Raw genomic sequence first — 22,912 nt, 5'->3', positions numbered from 1 at the left:
CTCAAGTAACTCCAGCTTAGTATTAAGACCCAACTAAGTTATCTTCTTGTTAGATTCCACAGGCAAATTATGATAAGCCTTTTGTGGGGGCAGGGGGCAGTAGGTACTTGATTTTGTTACACTTGGTTGGCAAACTACTGCCTCAGAGGCAGTTGAAAAATAGAGTATGTAAGAATGAGCAGGCCAGGCACGGTGACTCACACCTATAATCATAGCACTTTGGGAAGCCGAGGCGGGTGGATCACTTGAGTCAATCACTTGACCAGCCTGGTCAACATGGTGAAATCCCATCTCTACTAAAAATACAAAAATTAGTTGGCTGTGGTGGCACGTGCCTGTATAGTCTCAGCTACTGGGGAGGCAGAGGTGAGAGAATTGCTTGAACCCAGGAGGTGGAGGGAGCCGAGATCGCACCATTGCACTCCAGCCTGGGCCACAGACTCAGACTCCATCTCAAAAGGGGAAAAAAAAAACAAACCAATGAGCACATCTGTGTTCTTGCCCGATCGTACTAAACTGCTGTCTAGGACAGTGGAGGGCTTTGCTATTTTATCATGTTGGGTCTTGGTTTCCTGGTTAAAAACGGAAGTCTGGGACTATACCCGAGGATCACGTTGATTCCATGTTCTCGTTCTGTGGTTTGGATAGTTTAAGGTTTCCCCATAATATTGTGTTCTTTTTCTCTTTTTCTGCTGGGGGGGAGGGGTTCTGTAGCAGCAGGTGTATCCAGGGCTCCTTTAAGAGGCAGTTTTTTTGTGTGTGTGTTTGATTTTCCTCCTGTCTAATTTTGGCTTTCTTTTAGATTATTTTATATTCTGGAGACAAAATTTATGATGACTACTATCCAGATCTGAAAGGACGAGTACATTTTACGAGTAATGATCTCAAATCTGGTGATGCATCCATAAATGTAACGAATTTACAGCTGTCAGATATTGGCACGTATCAGTGCAAAGTGAAAAAAGCTCCTGGTGTTGCAAATAAGAAGATTCAGCTGGTAGTTCTTGGTAAGTTATTTTTATTTGCGTTAATGGGTTACTGAGTAAGAGGATGATTAGTCATAGTACTGTAGTAGCAGCATTTGTATAAGACAAATCTTAATTTTTTAGAATAACAATTTTAAACACTTGACGTTCTTCTGTGTTGGATAGCGTCAAGTATAAAACTAGCTTTTGGTTTTGGATAGGAAAAGAAAGAAGTGATCAACTTTGTGAAATTCATAAGAGTTTAAAAATAAGTGAGGAGTACTGTGGTATGGAGGAAGAACCCTAAGCCAGGAGTTAGGGGATCTAGGGTTTCTGCCTTGTCCTCAGAATTTGCCCTGAGAATTACGTAGAACCATGTTTCTATGATGAGTAATTTAAGCATTTAGAATGGAGGTGAAGAAATATGGAAGAAGGAATACTGAATTCAAGTAAGGCCATTAGACCACATAGTTATTTAAGCTTCTTGGTATCACTGTTTTTCGTCATTAAAGTGAAGAGCTGAGACATTCACTGTGATACCTTATAGCCCTCTCTGTAATAGTTAAGAGGGAGATGGTGTAAACTGCTTTGTAAGCTGTCAAAGACTACAGAGTTTATTATCCTTCTCTAGATTCTGTGATAATGTCTACAAGCACTCTTAATCCCTTCAAATTGAGAAACTGAAAGATGATAGTTCATAAATATACTTCTAAAACCATATCGTGATAAGCTTTACACAAAATGTACAGTGGCTACCATGTAGAAAAACATAGCTGTCTAGCTTTCTATTTTATGACAGTAAATTCCCCTGTTCTCATGTTTTAGGGGACACTTGGGGATTGACTTTCATAGGAAAAGCTGATTGCTAGAATTGTCTAGCATGACTGGAAATAACTGATCAGAGCAGGCCTCCCACATCAACATTTACCTCATTCCTTCTGTTTAGAGAACTGATTAGGGCTAGGGTAGAATATTCTGAAGAATACTCTTTATTTTTATTTTATTTTATTTGAGATGGAGTCTTGCTCTGTTGCCCAGGCTAGAGTGCAGTGGCACAATCTCTGCTCACTACAGCCTCTGCTTCCCGGGTTCAAGTGATTCTCCTGCCTCAGCCACCTAGGTATCTGGGATTACAGGCATGCACCACCATGCCTGGCTAATTCTTGTATTTTTAGTAGAGACAGGGTTTCACCATGTTGGCCAGGCTGGTCTCAAACTCCTGACCTCAGGTGAACCACCGGCCTCGGCCACCCAGAGTGCTGAGATTACAAGAATACTCTTTAGAAGAGCAATGTTTGAGATGACTTGGGCACCCAACACTTAACCACTCCTCCTACAAGTAGACCCAGCGCTTAACTCTTACTGCTAGAGACTAGGAACACGAGTGGGGCTTTTTGTGTACCTTCATGGCAAATTCATGGGTTATCTTGGTAGATAGGGTTTGCTGGCAGCATCATTGAATGGGGACCTGAAGGGGTCCTGGTGAAATGCATCATTCTGAATCGCACTAGCTGAAAATGTTTCTTGTGGTGTAAAAGTAAGTCAATCTGAAAAAGGAACCAGGATAAAGGAATATGGTAATGTTGGAAATTTGAATGTTCTGTGTCTTCATTGAGTTAACATGGAGTAACTTTTCTTTTTCGTAAATGTGTAAGCAAGTGAAAGATGAACACCTAGTCTGAATTCTTATCACAGACCCAGGAATTCCTGAGATCATAGCCCCGACTATACTTTCTTCCAACACTGCTCTCTAGGAAGTATTGAGTTGGAAAATGTATACGGAATATTAAGGGGTTCATGATATACGAAGCAGAAGATGTTTGATTATCAGAATGATTTATTGTGAAACCCCTATATGCTGGGACAGGTACACTGGGATAATGGGGTTGGCACATATTCCCAGAAGAGTTGTGGACAAGCGTGCGTGTGTGTGTGTGTTTGTGTATTGTCTGGATCCTGTGGGACCAGATTCAGGGTCACATTTGCAGTTCTCAGCTGAAGAGACCATTACAGCATGCAGCAGAACATTTCCCAAAAGGAACCTGAGTTGGGTGGCAGGGATGGCCCATGGCAGGATCTGTGACTGCCCAGCCGTAGGAGTGGCCTTTTTATATTGAACTTTGAACCCCAGCATGTCCTAAGAATGGGAAAGTGGGAAGCACTGACACAGTTCACCCTGAGTTACTCCTCGGGAGAATTTTTTAGCCCAGTGAGCCTTGGATTCAAACCAGGGAGGGAAGGAGGGGATAAACTGGGGATGACAGGAGAAAGCAGGGAAGTGATTGCCGAAGAGAAGTAGGGACGGCTGGTACTCTGATCTGGACGAGACTGTGTCGGAGCCAGATAATTTCTTGTGGCTGTTTCTTCCATGTTTTTAGATGAGTCATGACTGCTGCTGGGAGAAACCACCAGAATTGTATTCTCTTGAAGGTAAAAATTGGATTGAAGCTTGTCTGTTAGTTTTGCCTGGAAATTCTGCCTGGATTATCTGGGGCGAAAGATAAGATGAAGTGCCCTCTAGTGACCCAACTAAGTGGTGGTCCCTGGAGCTGGTTTGATTCATTGATGGTAGCTCTGCCTAGTGCTTTGGTTCTTTTGTGGGAAATCTGAAGTAGTTGCCATCATGGCATTCACAGGGTAATGACAGTTCATTCATTGAGCTTCTGTGTTATGTGGTCATTATTAGCCCAGAGAGATGACTGTTAGTCGTCTGGATGTGAGGGGGCAGCATGTTGCTGTAGCTGTAGCTTGCTCCGTTGCCATGCCTGCCTTGCTCTTTCAGACACAGCAGAAGCTTATGTGGATGCGGCTCAGTGAAGAAGCGGAAGTGGGAAATAACAAAGATAATTGATAGAAGGTTACTGTTGTGGCCACCTATCATGGGCACCTTTCCCTGGAGCTCTGAAAGGGCCTGTTTATTGAAACCTTTTGGTATAAAGAGACAGTTGTTTTGAAGAGCAGAACATGCACAGTAAACAATTCCTGGACATATATGGTATACTCTCACTGCACCATGCCACCAGATCACAGTGGCAACAGCAAGTGTAGTGGCTCCGTCATCACTGGCCTTAAAGGTCCTAAGGGATTTGCAAACCATTGATACAGGGCACGGCCCCTCACTACTTTTTATTTCGAAATAATTTTTAGTTTTGTAGAAAAGTTGCAAAAATATGAGGAAGTTTCTGAGAGTGGACCCATCATCTAATTTCCCCTAATGTTAACATCTTAGAAAATCATATTATAATCATCAAAACCAAGAAATTATCATTGATACAATACTATTAACTAAATTACAGACCCAGTTTGAATTTAACTGTTTTCCAGTAATGTCCTTTTTGTACTAGGATTGCATCTGGAATCCACATTGCATTTATATCTCCTTAATCTCCTCCAGTCACGTCCAGGGCCACATGATGTCATGTCTTATTGTTAATCGTGATCACTTGGTTTAGGTTTTATCTGATGGGCTTCTTCACTCTAGAGTTACTATTTTTCCCTCTGTAATTAAAAAATGTCTTGGGGGAGCTACTTCGAGACCATGCAAATATGTTGTTTCTCATTTAACTTTTGCCTGTTGATTTTAGCATCTATTGATAGATTTTGCCTGGAGTCAGGGCATTTTGAACTCATCAGAAATTATATTTCTTGGAAAGATGACATCATGATAAAAGTATCCCCTGTCTCATGTAGGGATTTAGAGAGTATTTCCAGTAGACTAGTGTAGCCACTAGCCTGGAAAGATGATGAAGTAATACATGTATGGAGCAGAGCATTACTAAATTGGTGGGATACCGTGTCCAGCTACAACTCGATGGTCACATGCCCTTATCTGAGAAGGACTGTTGGTTGTGTTAGTGATCATGGAGGCAGATGTTCTGCGGACAATGACCAGTATGTGGGAAGCGCAGACCAAAGAAACATTTAGGGGACAAGACTTTATTGGTGCTCTCTTTGTGGTTTTCTTCTGTTCCAGCAGAGTACCATGGGTTAAGAATTAATCTTCCTCGTAGTATGATGGTTGGATGTTGTCATGTAAAAGACTTGTACTTTCTCCTCCCAGTGGAAAGTAGGTAGGTCGTTCCAAAGTGTCATTCAGAAACCTGTGTTGTTAGAATCTTTATTGTGGATGGGTTGTAGTGAGGCCCTGAATTTCCCAGCAGCAGTTTTAAATAAACTATCCGTTATTAGATATGTTTAGCTTGCTGGTTATATGGGAGAAAATGGGTATAGAAAGGGTGAGGGTTAGAGTTAGAATACCATATTACCCATAGATGTTTGATGCACAAAGCATTGCATCAGTTACTTATTTGCTGGTAATTTATTCTAATAAAGGATTTATTGGTAGTTTGAAGAAATGGAAGAGAACAAGGCTCATTTCATTGAAGACTCCCAGGATGAAATAATTTGCAAAACTTATTTAAAAGTCCAATTGATGTAGTCTCCAGAGCACCTGGTCAGATTGCTTGGAAAAATCAACAGTGCAATTAAATATGTGTTGACCCTTATTTTAAAAATGTAACTAGTAGCAGATGAAGGGGAATACAATTAAATTTGTTAAGGAGCTACTAAGAAGGAGTAAGGTCATGGTTGACAACCTTAGTTGAAGATACCCCACTGAATATGACAAATCGTGTTGAGCCAGTTTTGGGAAACAATTTGACAATTTCTTACAGTGTTAAAATATGTACAGTCACCATATGATCCAGCAGTTACTAAGACAAAGGAAAGCATACGTCAGTGTTCACATGAGTGTTCAAGCAGCGTTGTTCATACTGCAAAACTGTGAAATGCATTTGCCTTTATTCATAGTAGTAAAAGAATAAAAACCCATTCATGAGTGAAAAGATGAAAATCAGCTTAAAGTAAAAAAGAAAAAAACAGTCTTGACATTTATCAGCCAGAAAGACAGATACAGATTAAAGTCAGCCACAGAGTTTATAGAAAACATGTGTCTCGCAAAGACGTAGAGCAGTGGTAAAGCATAGACTATTGCTGTCTTCTGAATGTTGCCCCCAGACCCACATTGCACTACCCATCCTTTACTGGAATACTCAGTTACTAAATGGCCCCACCTCCTCACAGCTCTCACTTCCTGTTTAATCCGCATTTTTCCTAATCTCAGAAACAACTGAGAGCTGATGGCTACTTCCTTAGAACCTCCTCAGAATCCTTACAGCATCCCTGCTCTTGTCCAGTGGCATTCCCTGGTTCCTCATAATGCGTTCCTCTCTGGCCAACCTGATTTTGATAGACTACATACTCCTTGTCGGTTTCACTAACTAGGCTTTAACAGTAGCCCCAAACTGGAAACACAATCTTCATTAACGGGTGACTGGATAAGCAAACTTGTGTTATAGTCATTCATTGAAATACTAAAGTATTTCAATAACATGGCTATATAGACAATAACATGGCTCAGTCTCAGAAATGTTATGCTGAATAAAAGAAGACAAAAAAGTACCTACTGTAGTATTCTATTCATGGGATTCCAGACGACGAACTAATCCACAGTGGTAGAAATCTGATCAATGGCTGCCTGGGTCTGGCGTTTTGAAGTCACATCTATTGTAACCAGCATGAGGGATCTTTCTTGGGAGAGGGTTGGAGTGATGCTTAATGGATATAGAAACATTTATTAAAAGTAATCAACCCACATGATTAACATGTTAACTTTATTGTGTGAATATTATACCTTATTAAAGTTCAGCAGAAGAGTATGCAATGCCAGGGTGTTCATCCACCAGGACTGCGGTGAGCTGTTGCAGGTAATGGAGTTAGTAGCCGTTCTAAACAGTTACCCAGGAACACCTGGAATATAACCTCAGATTTCCTTTTTTAAAAAAGTATTAAATACTCTTTTTTACACATGAATTTCCAGGCTGTGAATATCTTTGATTCAAGATCTGGTTCTGTCACCTAGGCTGGAGTGCAGTGATGTGATCAGAGCTTCACTGCAGCCTCTAAATCCTGGTCTCAAGCCATCCTCCTACTCCAGCCTCCTGAGTAGCTAGGACCACAGGCACACATCACCACACCCAACTCATTCTTCAAAGTTTTTATAATGACAGAGTCTCGCTGCGTTATCCAGGCTGGTCTCAAATTCCTGACCTCAAGTGATCCCCCCACTGCCTTGGCCTCCCAAAGTGCTGGGATTACGCTATGCCCAGCCCAGGTTTTCTTTTTTGTAGCTGGCTCTTCGGATGGATTTGAGTTGATGTAAATGCAGAATGCTAGTTGTTCTTTGCTACAGTTAAGTGTTAGTATTGTTGATGATAAACTGCCTGATTGTCAGGGTTATGGCACCTAGAGGGTTGTGACTTGGTACGGACTGTCAGAGGGCTACATGTCAAGCATGGGGAAGAATAGCTGAGGAATGGAAGGGGGAGCTTCCTCGACTCTCAAGTGGTCTTGCCGAAAAAAGCAAGTGCATCATTCTTGCTTTTTTTCAGGTGTGCCCCATGAAATGGACAGGCACCGAGCTATGCCTGAGATATTGCCGTATCTACTAATGCAGTGGCTGCTTGTGTGAGCTTATTCTGTGCTGTTTCGTGTCAGATAAAGCTGAATAAACTGATGTTGATCACTTACTGTGGTCTTTCATTCTTTTGTGAATTCTGAACCCAGAACCAACTGATAATGAGTCAGTGGTTGTGTACAATGCTGTATTCATAAAAGTAAGTTCCGTTCTCTTATGTAAATTTATAATTCATTTTCTTTTTCAGTGAAGCCTTCAGGTACAAGATGTTACGTTGATGGATCAGAAGAAATTGGAAGTGACTTTAAGCTAAAATGTGAACCAAAAGAAGGTTCACTTCCATTACAGTATGAGTGGCAAAAATTGTCTGACTCACAGAAAATGCCCACTTCATGGTTAGCAGGTACTGCTGATAATAGTATTGGTACCAGGTGCCATTGATTTGGACTAAAATCTAGTAGGGGGTGTGTGTGTGATTTGAGATAGGGCCTTGCTCTGTCACCCAGGCTCACTGCAATCACTGCTCACTGCAGCTTCGACCTCCTAGGCTCAAGTCGTCCTCCCACCTCAGCCTCCCAAGTAGCTGGAACTAGAGGTGCATGCCATCACACCCCGCTAAGTATTAAAAAACATTGTTGTAGAGGCAGGATCTCACTGTGTTGCCTGTGCTGGTCTCAAACTCCTGGGCTCAAGGAGTCCTCTTTCCCTGGCCTCCCAAAGTGCTGGGATTACAAGCATGAGCCCAGGCATGTGCCCCACCTGCTTATATATTTCAGATTCCCAAATGCTTGCTTTCCCCTTTCTACATAGAGTAAATAGGATTTCCATGGGAATTATTCAGGGTTTTATAATATCAATTTAGTGTCGTATATTATAAAGGAAGAGCTATTCTATGATTTCATTTTTTAGGATATTATAATTAGTTACTTTGGTGGTTTTTTTTCTTTCTTTTTTTTTTTTTTTGTTGAGACAAGGGGTCTCGCTCTGTCACCTAGGCTGGAGTGCAGTGGCAGGATCTCGGCTCCCTGCAGTCTTCAACTCCCAGGCTCCAATGATCCTCCCACTTCAGCCTCCTGAGTAGCTGAGACTACAGGCATGTGTCACCATACCCTGCTAATTTTTGTATTTTTTGTAGAGATGGAGTTTCTCCATGTTGCCCACACTGGTCTCAACCTCCTGGGCTCAAGCTCTCTTCCCCCCCACAGCCTCCCAGAGTATAAGCGTGAGCCATTGTGCCTGGCCAATTTCTTTTTTTAATTGATGAGAAATGTTCATGATTATAACTTAGATAGTGGCTAAAGTAGAGTAAGAGTTGGATCTTTAGTGCTTCGACTAGGTTTAAAATATAGTAATTTACCCATGGCTTGTCTATAAATTAAAAGCAAACCCATGTGACACTAACTAGAAAGTTACAAATTGGCCAAATCTGTTCACCCATTTGTTACAATTGACTTCCTAGTTCAAACTGATTACCAGGCTCCACCCCACCATCCACTGCATCCTGATCTTTAGTAGGTTTTCTCTCTGCCTCTATTTTTTTCAAACTCAGAGACCAATCTGGGAGTCCTCTTCTGACTTCCTTTTGTATGTTTCTTCCATCTAGGGGGGAATAAAATAGGTTTTGTATGTTTTCCTGCTGCATGAGAGATCCTTTGTGGGTTGCCGTAGTGTGTATAGTCTGATGTACCCCCAGATGGGTTTGCAGCAGCTACAGTGGACCAACACGCCTGCTCCAGCGGAGGCTCTGTGCTGCAGGGGGTCATGGCTACTTTCACCTTGATACACATGAACTGGAAGCATGATTGTTTGATTTCTGGAAACATCTGTGTGGCTCAGTGCCAGTTTGTTTGCATCCAGTCTTGGTCTGTCTTGCTTTTAACTGGATTGTCAAATTTGATAAGGGCTACGTTTACTGACACCTGATAACAGTACATACTATAAAATGAGTTTGTTTTCTTTTTCCTCCTTCCATAGAAATGACGTTATCTGTTATATCTGTAAAAAATGCCTCTTCTGAGTACTCTGGGACATACAGCTGTACAGTCAGAAACAGAGTGGGCTCCGATCAGTGCCTGTTGCGCCTAAACGTAGTCCCTCGTAAGTATCTTCTTTCTGTTGGTGGTTTTGTTTCTGTTATCTTTATACCACCTCCTTTAGTTCAGTCAGCAAATGTGTATTAAGGGCAAGGGGACACTGACTTTGATCAGAACACTGTGGTTTGATTATTAGCTTTTCTAGAAAAATATATTTTATTAAAAAAAACTTCATAATTGCAATGATACATTAAGAAGGTAAGAGTTGTCAAATCAACCCTTGTACTGTGTTTAGCTATTATGTTGAGTAGCTTAGAACACTCTTATGTGTTAACCAAGATAGCTTTGAATATTAAAATCTTTCAGACAGGTTTTATCATTTTAATGCTTGAAATAGATTATACAGTTCAGAAGACAGTTCTTTTAATGAATTTTTTCCCCGAATCAAAAAGACTAAATAATTTGTCTCCTAAAGTTAATACATGTGATGAAATCAATAAAAAAATGTGTAGCCTACCTTCAATATCTATACGTGTGTGTGTGTATATATATTTTTCGTTTGTTTGTTTACTATTAATTCTTCTTATTTTAGCTTCAAATAAAGCTGGACTAATTGCAGGAGCCGTTATAGGAACTTTGCTTGCTCTGGTGCTCATTGGTCTTATCATCTTTTGCTGTCATAAAAAGCGCAGAGAAGAAAAATATGAAAAGGAAGTTCATCACGATATCAGGTAATTAAGTGAGACAGGAGTTGACTGATGTATACCAAACATATGTCATGTCTCTAAAGCATTAGTTCTCTCATTAACCACCCGAAGCATCTTTCTTAGGAGAAGGGATAAAGCTTTGGCCCCGTTTTTCTCAATACATTTGAAAGCATTTACTTTTAACTCCAAGTGCAGAGCTCCAACCACCATTCATCGTGCCCCGCTCCCCAACCTTCTTGTACCCCATTTTAAGAGCCGCTGCGAAATGATTATCTCAAGACTGCCTGCCTTTTTGAGAAGAATTCCCACCTGCTGTGGGAGGGATGAAGCCTTCAAAAAATAAAGCGGATATTGAGGTTTGGAAAACAAAAAAAAAATCTGACCTGATTGTATCAGGTAATCTGGTAGTTTGTAGAACGATTGGTAGTACAATTTTTATTTTCCTTAAATATCATAAATCAGAAGGTCTTAACGAGAAGTGTGCATATTCGATAATAGAACTTTAGAAAGTAGTAACACAGGACTTCACACCCTAGAAATTGACATTTGGTAGATCTGGGGTGGGGTCTGGACACCTGTGCAGGGACACTTCAGAGCTATTGTGGGTTTGGTTCCAGACCACCGCAATAAATCACACGAATGTTTTTGTTTTTCCGGTGCACAAAAGGTTATGTTTATACTATATTATAGTCTAAAGTGTGCCGTAGCATCATGTCTAAAAAAGCAGTGTAGATACCCCAATTAAAAAAGACTTTATTGCTAAAAAATGCTAATGACTGAGCCTTCAGTGAGTCCTAATCTCTCCGCTGGTGGAAGGTCTTACCTCAGTGTTGATGGCTGGTGGCTGATCAGGATGCTAGTTACTTAAGGTTGGAGTGGCTATGCCAATTTCTTTCTTTCTGTGGTTGTTGAGTTTTTCTCTTGTTTGTCTGTTTTCCGAGACAAGGTCTCGTTCTCTGTTGCCCAGGCTGGAGTGGAGTGGTGCAGTTATGGCCCACTGCAACCTCTGCCCCCTGGGTTCAGGTGAGCCTCCCACCTCAGCTTACCGAGTAGCTGGGACTGCAGGCATGAGCCACCACACCTGACTAATTCGTGTAGTTTTTGTAGAGATGGGGTTTCACCATGTTGCCAAGGCTGGTCTCCAACTCCTGGGCTGCATTAGCTCCTACCAAGAATGTCAACCTGTCCTTTAAAGCTTTGAAACCAGACACTGACATCTTTAGCCATTAAAGGCCTAGATGGTGTCTTCTTCCAGTAGAAGTCTGTTTTGTCGCTATTGAAAATCTGTTACTTAGTGTAGTTACCTTCATCAACGCTCTTTTAACTAGATCCTTTGAGTAACTTTCTGTTGCTTCAGTTTGTATTCTTATGTTATGGAAATGGCCTTTTTCCCTAATCTCATTAACCAGCCTCTGCTAGCTTCCAGCTTTCTTTCTGCAACTGCCTTAGCGCTCTCAGCCTTGATAGAATTGAAGAGAGTTAGGGCCTTGCTCTGGACTGGGCTTTGGTGTAAGGGAATGTTGTGACTATTTTGATCCTCTCCAGACCACTAAACTTTCTCCATATCAGCAATAAGACTGTTTCGCTTTCTTACCATTCACGTGTTCACTGGAGTAACACTTTGACTTTACTTTAAGAACTTTTTCTTTGCATTTACAATTTGGCTTGGCTGTTTGGTGCAAGAGACTAGCTTTCAGCCAGTCTCACTAAGGTTGATTATTTCTGGGTTTGATTTAAAGAGAGCCCTGCTGGTGATTGCTTGGGTCCAGGAGTTTGAGCTTGCAGTGAGCTGTGATCGCACCACTGCACCCTAGCCTGGTTGACAGATCGAGACTGTCTCAAAATAAATAAAAGTTTTCTAAAAAGTAGAACTATGATAACTATTCCTTTTACTTGAACACTTAGAGGTCATTGTAGGGTTATTAAGTGGCCTAATTTCAATATTATTGTGTCTCAGGGAACAGGGAGGCCTGAGGGAGGGGTGAGAGAATCGGGGGGTGGTTGGAGGAGATGGCCAGAACACACACAACATTTATTAAGTTTGCTGTCTTATATGGGCATAGTTCATGCTGCCCCAAAACAAATTAAAATAGTAACATCAAAGATCACTGATCACAGATCACCCTAACAGGTATGATTATGAGAAAGTTTTAACTGTTGTGAAAATTTCCAAAACGCAACACAGACATGAAGTGAGCAGATGCTGTTGGAAACATGGTACAGGTACATTTGCTTGACACAAGGGTACCACACACCTGCAATTTGTTAAAAAAAGCATGCCATAAGTATCTATGAAGTGTGATAAAAGCAAGGCACAATGAAACGAGTACGCCTGTATTTTTTAAATGCACCAAAGATAGATACACAGTTATTCTTCGGTATCCATGGAGGACCTCCTGCAGATACCAAAATCCAAGGATGCCCAAGTCCTTGATATAAAATGGCAGCCAGGCGCAGTGACTCACGCCTGTAATCCCAGGACTTTGGGAGGCCCAGATGGGAGGATCATTTGAGCTCAGGAGTTCAAGACACCAACCTGAGCAAGATGGCAAGAACCTGTCTCTATCTTAAAAAAAAAAAAAAAGAAAAGAAAAAGATACAAAATGGCATACTGTTTGTATATAACCTGCACACATTCTTGTGTATACTTCGAGTCATCTCTAGATCACTTATAATACCAATGTAAATACTATGTAAATGATTGTTATAATGTGATGTTCAGGGAATAATGACAAAAAATCTGTACAGGTTAGGTACAGACAATATTTTTTAAAAAATATTTTCTATACATGGTTTTTTGGCTTCACAGATGTGGAACCCATGATTATGGAGGGCCAGTTGAGCTCTCTGTCAGTGTTTGGTATGAAAATTCTTATGCTTAAATTCCCAGCAAACTTAAATCTGTAGTGTTTTCAGCTAAGGTTTCAGATAACTTTAATACAAAAATAATTTTTTCTTTTCTTTAAAAATTTTTTAAAATTTATCATTTATTTATTTTTTTGAGACAGAGTCTCACTCTGGCACTCAGGCTGGAGTGCCATGGCGCAATCTCGGCTCACTTAAACCTCCGCCTCCTGGGTTCGAGTGATTCTCCTGCCTCAGCCTCCCGAGTAGCTGGGATTACAGGCACCTGCCACCAAGCCCGGCTAATTTTTGTACTTTTAGCAGAGACGGGGTTTTGCCATATTGGCCTGGCTGGTCTTGAACTCCTGACCTCAAGTGACCTCCACCCGCCTTGGCCTCCCAAAGTGCTGGGATTACAGGCGTGATTAAGATAGAAATATATTTGTAGGTGTTAGTGTTTTCTCAACTATAAAGTGTTACATGGCTGTAACTAGATTATCTTGACCAGTGATACTAGAATATGAATGATTTGAGATTTGTGTTTTGTAAGACAACATTCTGGAATCATCTACATTTGTGTAAATACCATATTTTATTAAGTGTGAAGTCATAACTCTAATCACAATGACAGATTGGGGACAGATGCAGGATTTATGATGTTATGGCTTGCACTTTTTGCTTTTTTGTGACACGCATACACACACACACTTTTATATGTTTGGTACCTAAATACAGGCTCTTATCCATGCTTCATAGCTTACATAATTGTAGGTTTTTAGAAATTTATTCTCTTGACATGTATTGTGGATTTTGCTTTCCAGGGAAGATGTGCCGCCTCCAAAGAGCCGTACGTCCACTGCCAGAAGCTACATAGGCAGTAATCATTCATCCCTGGGATCCATGTCTCCTTCCAACATGGAAGGATATTCCAAGACTCAGTATAACCAAGTACCAAGTGAAGACTTTGAACGCACGCCTCAGAGTCCGACTCTCCCACCTGCTAAGGTAGCTGCCCCTAATCTAAGTCGAATGGGCGCGATTCCTGTGATGATTCCAGCACAGAGCAAGGATGGGTCTATAGTATAGAGCCTCCATATGTCTCGTCTGTGCTTTCCATGTCCCTTTCCTTTTTTTGATATGTGAAAACCTATTCTGGTCTAAATTTTGTTCCTAGCCTCAAAATATATCAAAAAATAATCAGGAACGGTAAGGAATATATTTTTAAAAATTTTTGTTTGGTTATATTGAAATAGTTACAGGTATTAAAGTTAGTAAAGACAAGTTTACCATCTGAAAAAGCTGGATTTTCTTTAAGAGGTTGATTATAAAGGTTTCTAAATTTATCAGTACCTAAGTAAGATGTAGCACTTTGAATATGAAATCATAGGTGAAGAAATTGGTGAACTTACTTGCATACCAAGTTGATACTTGAATAACCATCTGAAAGTGGTACTTGATAATTTTTACCATTATTTTTAGGATGTGTATCTCATTTATTTATGGCCCACCAGTTTCCCCCAAATTAGTGCAGAAACATCCATGACAAAATTACTTATGTATGTTTGTACTTGTTTTTATAGCTCCTTGGAAAACTCTTGTGTTTGGAGTATCTCTAAAAACATAGAAAACACTACAGTGGTTTAGAAATTACTAATTTTCCTTTTAAGTCATTCATAAACCTTGTCTGTGAAATGACTTCTTAAATATTTAGTTGATAGACTGCTACAGGTAATAGGGACTTAGCAAACTCTTTTATATGCTAAAGGAGCATCTATCAGATTAAGTTAGAACATTTGCTGTCAGCCACATATTGAGATGACACTAGGTGCAATGGCAGGGATAGATTTTGTTGGTGAATAGTCTCATGCCTTGAGATCTGTGGTGGTCTTCAAAATGGCGGCCAGCCAGATCAAGGATGTAGTATTTCATAGTTCCCAACTAAATACTGGCTTTCCACTTTAGGTGATATTTTTATTAGAAAAATATTATAACTCATTTATTGTTTGACAATTATAGATTGAAATTTCCTAATTTATTCTAAATTTTAAGTGGTTCTTCGGTTTCAGTGCTTTATGTTGTTTGTTGTTTTTGGATGGTGTTACATATTATATGTTCTAGAAACACGTAATCCTAAATTTACCCTCTTGAATATAATCCCTGGATGATATTTTTATCATAAATGCAGAATAATCAAATACATTTTAAGCAAGTAAGTGTCCTCCATCAATTCTGTATTCCAGACTTGGGAGGATGTACAGTTGCTGTTGTGTGACCAAACATGTCTCTGTGTAGTTCTGGCAAATCAAGCTGAGCTTCAAAAATGTTTGAGTCTTAGTTTTGTGAAAGTGATTTATTCTTAAAAAAAAAAAAGAAAAAAGAAAAAGAAAAAAAGATAAGAAAAAGGAGTTAAGGGACTACTCCTCCTTGCCAAATGTGCTAAATATCATTTTAGGAGAAGAAAGTGGATTTATTGTATTTCCCTTAAGATTGTGAGGGAGTGTGGATATAGTAGAATGAGCCAACAGTCTCTTTATAATAAATATGGTCTGCAATAAATTCTTTCACTAGCTCTAAAACCTTTCCCTAGATTTTAGTAGGGAGTTGGTTTCTGTTCATATCTTTGGGTGCTGTGGTGGTAAATGCTACATTATAAACGGTGGCATGTATTTACGGTTAGAGTATTGTGTGTACACTTTTTAATGGTAAACTTAAGCTGAATGTGTAATGGATTTGTGTATAGTTTTACATATTTGGAAGCATTTTAAAAATAGGTTTTAACCTTACATAAAATTACTTTTATACTTGTGTTAACATTTTCATCTGTGCCTTTTGGGTAATTTAATTTCTATTATGAATTTCTGGTGCCTATGAGCTAGCTATCACCTACCTGAAAGGTGCTTAGAGGTGAAGGTACTGTTTCTAAAAACACATCACTGTGACACCTTTCTATCCTCACATTTCCAAGCTTGCCTCTTTTCTGTTCTTTGTGCATATCACTTAAGCGATTGTGTTATTCATAAAGATTTAGAAATTTCAATATTCCCAACACTCTGACTATGTTTCTGGTTTTATAACAGTAGCCATTTTTGAATGTCAGATGTTCGGCCTGTTTTATATGAATAAAGTTTATTTATAAAGTATTATGAAAAGTAAATAAACAGAACATTAATAATAAAATTTTGGTTCTTCCTATTCCTGACTTTCATATAATGAACATTATCCTATTGATCTAAGTAGAAGTTATAGAAAGTGGACACGTGTAAGACTTTCCTTCCTTTTTTTTTTTAATAACACATGAGGAACAAGACTTTTCTTCCCATATATTTCATATTTTAGAGGACATTGTTTTATAGGCTTACGTCTCACTGTAAAATTCTGTCAGCCAAAGAGTACTGATAAATTTTCAAGTAGTTCTCGCTGATAATTTCAGTTGAACCAGAGATCAAATATTTGCTCCCAAATTGCTATTGGTAATCAAGTAGTTGAACAAAAAATTACTAAAGCATTTCAGTTAGATCAGTCAAGGACAGTACTGCATCTTAATAGCAAAGCCATTTGATTCTACTTTATAACTGAGAGACTCGATACTATCCATCTCTTTAGGTTACAAAGGATAATTTGAAGAGAAATGGTACTTTCGAATATATAGTTCTGTACATTTTTTGTTTTTTTTAAAGAGATGGGGTTTCACTGTGTTGCCCAGGCTGGTCTCAAACTGCTGGGCTCAAGAGATCCTCCTGCCTCGGCCTCCCAAATTGCTGGGATTACAGGGGTGAGCCACAACATCCAGCCAGTTCTGTACTTTGAATATGGAGTCGTTTACAGCTATTTTTTTTCTTACTGGCAATCTTAACTAATATTATTCCCTTATTAGAGAGCCTCTCACTCCCCCACCCCCTAAAATGTCTGTTATTCATGACAGTAACCAATTATTCTGGACAAATTCCTTCCTTTTAATTTGAGCTATCTGCCATGGACTTTCTAAAATAGAAACACAGCCCGAGTGTATCTTAGGGAGAGTGGGATTGAAAAAATCCAAATCACTATCCATATAGATCATGGATATAAAGAGATACCTGATTTTTATTAAAAAGATACTTTTTAAAATTTGAGAGTTAATCTTGGAAATTTGGAACAAGTAAAGGGGCAAGTAAACATTTTGATTAAATATCAAAGGAACTCATTGCATGAAGGTGACTATCAAATTCTGTGATGTGTGGCTTCTTAAAAATATTCTCAGTGTCTTGTGTGTGCGTGCGGCATGTACATTCGATGTTATGTGAATGTTAAGAGTTTTTTCTTCTAATTTTCACTTCAGCAGTGTTTAGGGCTTTCAGATGCCTTATTCCAGTGTGAACAGAAGAAGTTCGTATTTTATGTGGTTAATGCTTTGATGTGTCACATAAAGAGTAGTTTGTAGAAAATGTTGGCACAATTTTAACTTCTTAGTGGCTTGTGACATTATATTATATATATATATGTACATATATCTTTATAACATTCCTGTGTTTAGTAGTGTAAATGTTCTGGGCAAGTTTTAATATTTTGAATGCCTTTGGATATTCCAGCAGCAAAGGCATTATGTTCTGCAATAGGATTTCTTACTCATTTACCTATTTTAACACTAAGATAGGCCATAACTGAGCACAAATTCCTTTTATAAATGTCATAGAAGCAGGGAAGAATAATAAACAAATGTGTGAATTGTGGTTCAGTTTATTTATCTTTCGGGAAGGCTGATCATTTATCTTACAGCAGATAACACCAGCCTCTTATTCATTAAGGTTAACTTTTGTAAAGTATCTTATTTTATAATTTAAGAATATAGTACACATCAGTTGGGTTTGGTTTTAGTCATCGAGACTAAAAGTTCCATCAAAACAGAACTTCGTGTTTTCTGCTAACTTATTTAATGACACGAGTTTTAAGAGAACCACAATTCATTGATTCACTTATTCTTTTCCCTAATTGTGAATTTTAGTGATAAATACACTTGTACTACTGAGAAAAATATTTTGACACTCCACGTGTGCAAAGTATAGAATTGATAGTGTCAGTTTCAGATTTTGTATGTACGATTTCTGGCTTATATATCCAATGGTGCAGATTTTGAAATTTGTTAAGAACAAAATTTGTTAAGAAAAACAACTTGCTCTAGTTTTGTGACCTTGTGTACTTTTGAAATAAAATCGAGAAAGCATTTCTCTGCCTCATGGTGTGGCTTTATTGTGCCTTTTATACAAATGTCCGCTAAAGCTTCAATATTTTATTCCTCCCTGCTTGCTGTGTCATGGTTTCCTTTCCCCCCGTGCATCCTCTAAACAGAAAGAATAAAGATTACAACAGTCATATTAATACATGGTTGAAAACATGTCAAGCATACAGACCAAAATCTCCCCATTCCTGTGTGCTTATATAATAGTACATAATATTTGGGGTTCTGTGATCATTTCAGAATTTACAGTATAAACTCAAACATTTTTCAGATACGTTGCCAAATGTGTGTGTATATACACAGATACGAGGCTGGGAAGTCAAAGATCAAGGCACTGGCAGATTTGGTGGCTGGTGAGAGCTTACCGTCTGTATCAAAGATGGCGCCTCTTGCTGTATTCTCACATGACAGAAAGGAGAAAAGGAAGCTTCCTCTAGCCTCTTTCATAAGGCCATTAATGCTATTCATGAGAGTAGAGTCCTAATGATTTGGTCACTTCCCAAAGGGGCCCCACATCTGAGTGCTGTCACGTTGGGTATTAAGATTTCAACATATTGGTGAGATTTGGGCTTCTGGCTAATAAGATATATATCAACGTAAGAATTTTAGGGAGGCACAGATATTCGAACCAAAGTAACATCTCATTTTAGCTTAAAGTATTTTCATTGACTATAAATGTTGATTTCAGGAAAAACCAGAATGGGCTATTGATGCTACTGTAAGAAGCATGTTGAGGAATATTTTGTTTATACCAGGGTTTCTCAACCTCGGCACTATTAACATTTTGGGCTGGATAATTCTTTGTTGTAGGGGACTGTCCTGTGCATTGCAAGATGTTTGGCAGCAGCCCTGGCTTCCACCCACTGGATGTCAGTAGCACCCTGGCCCCCCCACCAGCATGCCCATCACAGTTGTGATGATAAAAAGTATTTCCAAACATTACCAAATATCTCCCCTGGGGTCAAAGGCAAATCACCTCCTTTTGAGAACCACTGATTTATACTGATGTGAAATTTTCTACTCAGGGATTAAAAGGTGAAGAGCACAGGGCATAGTGCTAGAAGGCACAGGACATGCTTAAATACCACTTATTACTAGTTGCTTCACTTTGCTTCAGTTTCCTAGTACTTCAAATGGTACAAAATACCTACTTTACAAGGGATGTTGGAAGATTTCAAAGAAATAGAATTGATACAATAATGAAAGTTGTTGGTATTTACCCCTGATAACTGGGATACTGATAATGGTACACAGACTTTCAAGGAATCGAGATTTACAGTGCAATATGCTAAGTGAAACCGAGAATAATTAAATGCCTTTAATTTAGACCATATCTTAATCTTATAGCTCTAATGGCCAGATCATATTTCTGGTTAACAAATAGCAAAGCTGATTAAACTGAGACAACATTGGGTATGAAGTAGTTTATTATTCAATAAAAATAGTGTAAGTCTAAGGCATAATCAAAGATAATTTCAAGATGCAATAATACCAACAGTGAAAAAATCAAGAAGCTAGTCCAAGAAATTAAGCTTGGGTTTTTTTGCTGGTGTTTCGAAAGTATAAATCAAACATACCTTGTTACTTAGATGATTTTTAAATTGTATTCAATATTTATAGGGGAAAAAGTTGCTACTCTAAGGTAACTATACAAAAAGAAGCTATTAGGTTCTCCTAAATTAGGGGTACTTCTGTGCCCTCCTCAATGTCAGCACAGGTCTTTTATGGCACAAAACCTTTGCATTCTAATTATTTCGCCGGTTTGATAGACCTCCTTCAGTACTCTGTAGGTGATTTACCTACCTCAGTCCCCACTGCCTACCTCAGTGACTTCCAAATGGCTAAGTAAATGCTGAGTGGATATTTAGTAAGAAAACTATGGACACTAGGGACAAATATGTGTTCATTAAATATGCGTCATATGTTCTACAAGGCACCTAGCCTGGTCTCTTCAAAAAGGCAGTATTGGTCAGGTTTGGTGGCTCACGCCTGTAATCCCAGCACTTTGGGAGGCCAAGGCGGGTGGATCACTTGAGGTCAGGAGTTCGAGAGACCAGCCTGGCCAACATGGTGAAACCCCGTCTCTACTAAAAATACAAAAAAAAAAAAAAAAAGCCAGATGTGGTGGTGCATGCCTGTAATCCTAACTACTTGGGAGGCTGAAGTGGGAGGATGGCTTGAACCTGGGAGGCAGAGGTTGCAGTGAGCCAAGATTGCGACACTGCACACTCCAGCCTGGGTGACAGGGTGAGACTCCGTCTCAAAAAAAAAAAAAGAAAAAAAAGGGCAGTATCATGAGAAAAAGGATGAGTATGTGCAGTGAGGGGAAAGGCTGCACTTGGCTTAAGGAGTTAACTTGCCCAAATACAGCATGAGGTTACCTGACTGAATAGTAGCAAACACAGAAACAAAACTCATTATCAGAAGCAGTTTATAAATATATTTCTAAAGCCCTTCTTACGGATTCCTGCTGAGTAGGTCTAGGGTGAAATCAGTGACTCTTCTCTCCCAGATTATTTCAATAATTAACCAACTTTGGGAGCCTCTGGCTTAGGAAACCCTTTGCAGATGACTGATTTCCATGCTAAGGCACTAACGTTAAGTTTTTTTCCCCTTGGGCTTCACAAAATTGCAGACTTTTAGTGTGGTTGAAAAAAAAATACCTACTTAAAAATTGTTGTTTAATTTGGTATACTAATAATATTTCTTAGTATCAGAATTTGAGGTGATCTGCTAAAATACCTAAAACAATTTCATAGAAGATTTTAGCTTTCCACAAAACCTGAAGAGTATTATGTCAAAGTCTTTTTAAATGGCTAGTCTTCTGAATTACCTAGGCATTTACAAGTAATTTTTATGTGTGATTGTATTAGCCGTAAAAAATGCTACAGACTGCTTGAAGAACAGAAATGTGTTATAGTTCTGGAGCTGGAAGTCCAAGATCAAGGTGTTGGCAAGATTGGTTCCTTCTGAGGGCTGTGAGGGAGGGATCTGCTCCAGACCCTGTCTTTGGCTTGTAGGTGACCATTTTGTCCATCTCTCTTCCCTCTATGCATGTCTGTCACGGTGTGTGCATTTCCATTTTTTAAGGACACCAGTCACCGAATTAGGACCTACCCATATAACCACATCTCAACTAATTGCATCTGTAGCAAATCTGTTTCCAAACAAGCTCACATTCTGAGATTCTAGAGAATCTGAGACTTCAACATAGAAATTTAGAGGATGGGGACACTTCACCCCATAACAGTAATGATGACTGCACATTTTGAGAGGGACTAATAAGATAGTGTGCATTGGTATAAAACATGTACCCAGAGGGTTTTCTGTTTAACTTTCAATGGCATAATAACAGTATCAACACCTAAATAACTATGCCAACATAGGTATTTCATGATCCTCAACTGCCTCCGCCTGCCCCAGAAATATACTATTTTTATTTCAAATATGGGTGACTTTGTTAACTTCACATCTGCCTGTCAAGTGAAAAAGTAGTTGATGAAACAGTTATGATGCTGGGCACGGTGACTCACACCTGTAATCTCTGCCCTTTGGGAGGCCGAAGGGGGTGGATCACTTGAGCCAGCAGTTCGAGACCAGTCTGACCAACATGGTGAAACCCCATCTCTACTAAAAATACAAAAATTAGCTGAGTGGTGGCACATACCTGTAATCCCAGTTACTCGGGAGGCTGAGGCAAGAGAATTGCTTGAACCCAGGAGGCAGAGGCTGCAGTGAGCCGAGATCGTGCCTTTGCACTCCAGCTTGGGCAACAGAGCAGACCCTGTTAAAAAAAAAAAAAAAAAAAGGAAATGATTATGAATTTGTCTTTTTAAGTGAATCTTGCTGACAAGATAAAACTACTTTTTGAGGGAAGTAAAGCTTAAAGGAACTTCTACATTTCACACTTGATCTTAGCCAAAAGTCCAAGAAGTGATAAGAACTTCTACATTTTAAGTTATTCACAAGATAACTATGAACCTGAAATAGTTTGTAAAGTATTTCAGAAAGGTAATGCACAAAGTATAGAGTGAAATCTAACTCACCCTCTCACCTCCCAGTTTCTGTCCCCACTTCCCCTTCAAAAGACATTAACTGATTGCTGCTTCAATGTTGGTAATTTTTGAATAGGTCATCTATTTCACAGAATAAAATTCAAAAGGTCTGAGTATATAGTGAAAAATATGGTCAGTTTTTTATTTACCCTTCTAGGAATGTTCTATATATATTCAAGTACTCGTGTATGTGTGTGTGTGAGTTTATCCTGAATATTTATTTTAAAAAGTTAACAAAGAATGGATTGGTCATGATGGATGAGTGGATATTAGGTTTTTGGTTGGAGCAACTGTGGGGGAAATTATGATATGAAACCAGGAAAGATAGAAAGATTAGCAAATTTGAAAGTAGAATCCTGTTTTAGCCATGCAACATATAAAATATCTATTACAATCTAGGCATGATGATAGGAGGCAGGTGAATTACCAGCTTGGACCTAAGTAGAAAATTCAGAAATGGAGAGAAAATTTGGCAGTTTTAAGCCTTAAGGCAGATTTTTGACAGGAATAGATGAAGTCATCATGGTAGAGAATGCAGAGAGAAGTAAAGGCAGTGGTCGGAGCCCGAATTCTTTGAATGTTCTGAAGTGAAGCTAAGGAAATCAGTTTTGAACATGT

General features: G+C 39.1%; 1 protein-coding gene across 2 annotated transcripts in view; it reads left to right on the top strand.

Moving 5' to 3' along the window:
* Positions 1-22,912, top strand: part of CXADR (CXADR, Ig-like cell adhesion molecule) — a 79,113-nt gene that overhangs the window by 38,513 nt on the left and 17,688 nt on the right. The window contains exons 3-7 of one of the 2 annotated variants that reach the window (XM_025379059.1): positions 803-1,007; positions 7,688-7,843; positions 9,415-9,537; positions 10,066-10,204; positions 13,846-14,029. In XM_025379059.1, coding sequence (XP_025234844.1) covers positions 803-1,007; positions 7,688-7,843; positions 9,415-9,537; positions 10,066-10,204; positions 13,846-14,029 — 807 coding nt within the window. Of the gene's footprint in view, positions 1-802; positions 1,008-7,687; positions 7,844-9,414; positions 9,538-10,065; positions 10,205-13,845; positions 16,197-22,912 lie in introns of those variants that run through there. The other variant, XM_025379058.1, reaches the window with a different exon arrangement.

The sequence above is a fragment of the Theropithecus gelada genome, chromosome 3, assembly GCF_003255815.1.
Source record: "Theropithecus gelada isolate Dixy chromosome 3, Tgel_1.0, whole genome shotgun sequence".
NCBI lineage: Eukaryota > Metazoa > Chordata > Mammalia > Primates > Cercopithecidae > Theropithecus > Theropithecus gelada.
The sequence above is the reverse complement of the archived record's forward strand: the minus strand, read 5'-3'. Positions and strand labels throughout refer to the sequence as shown.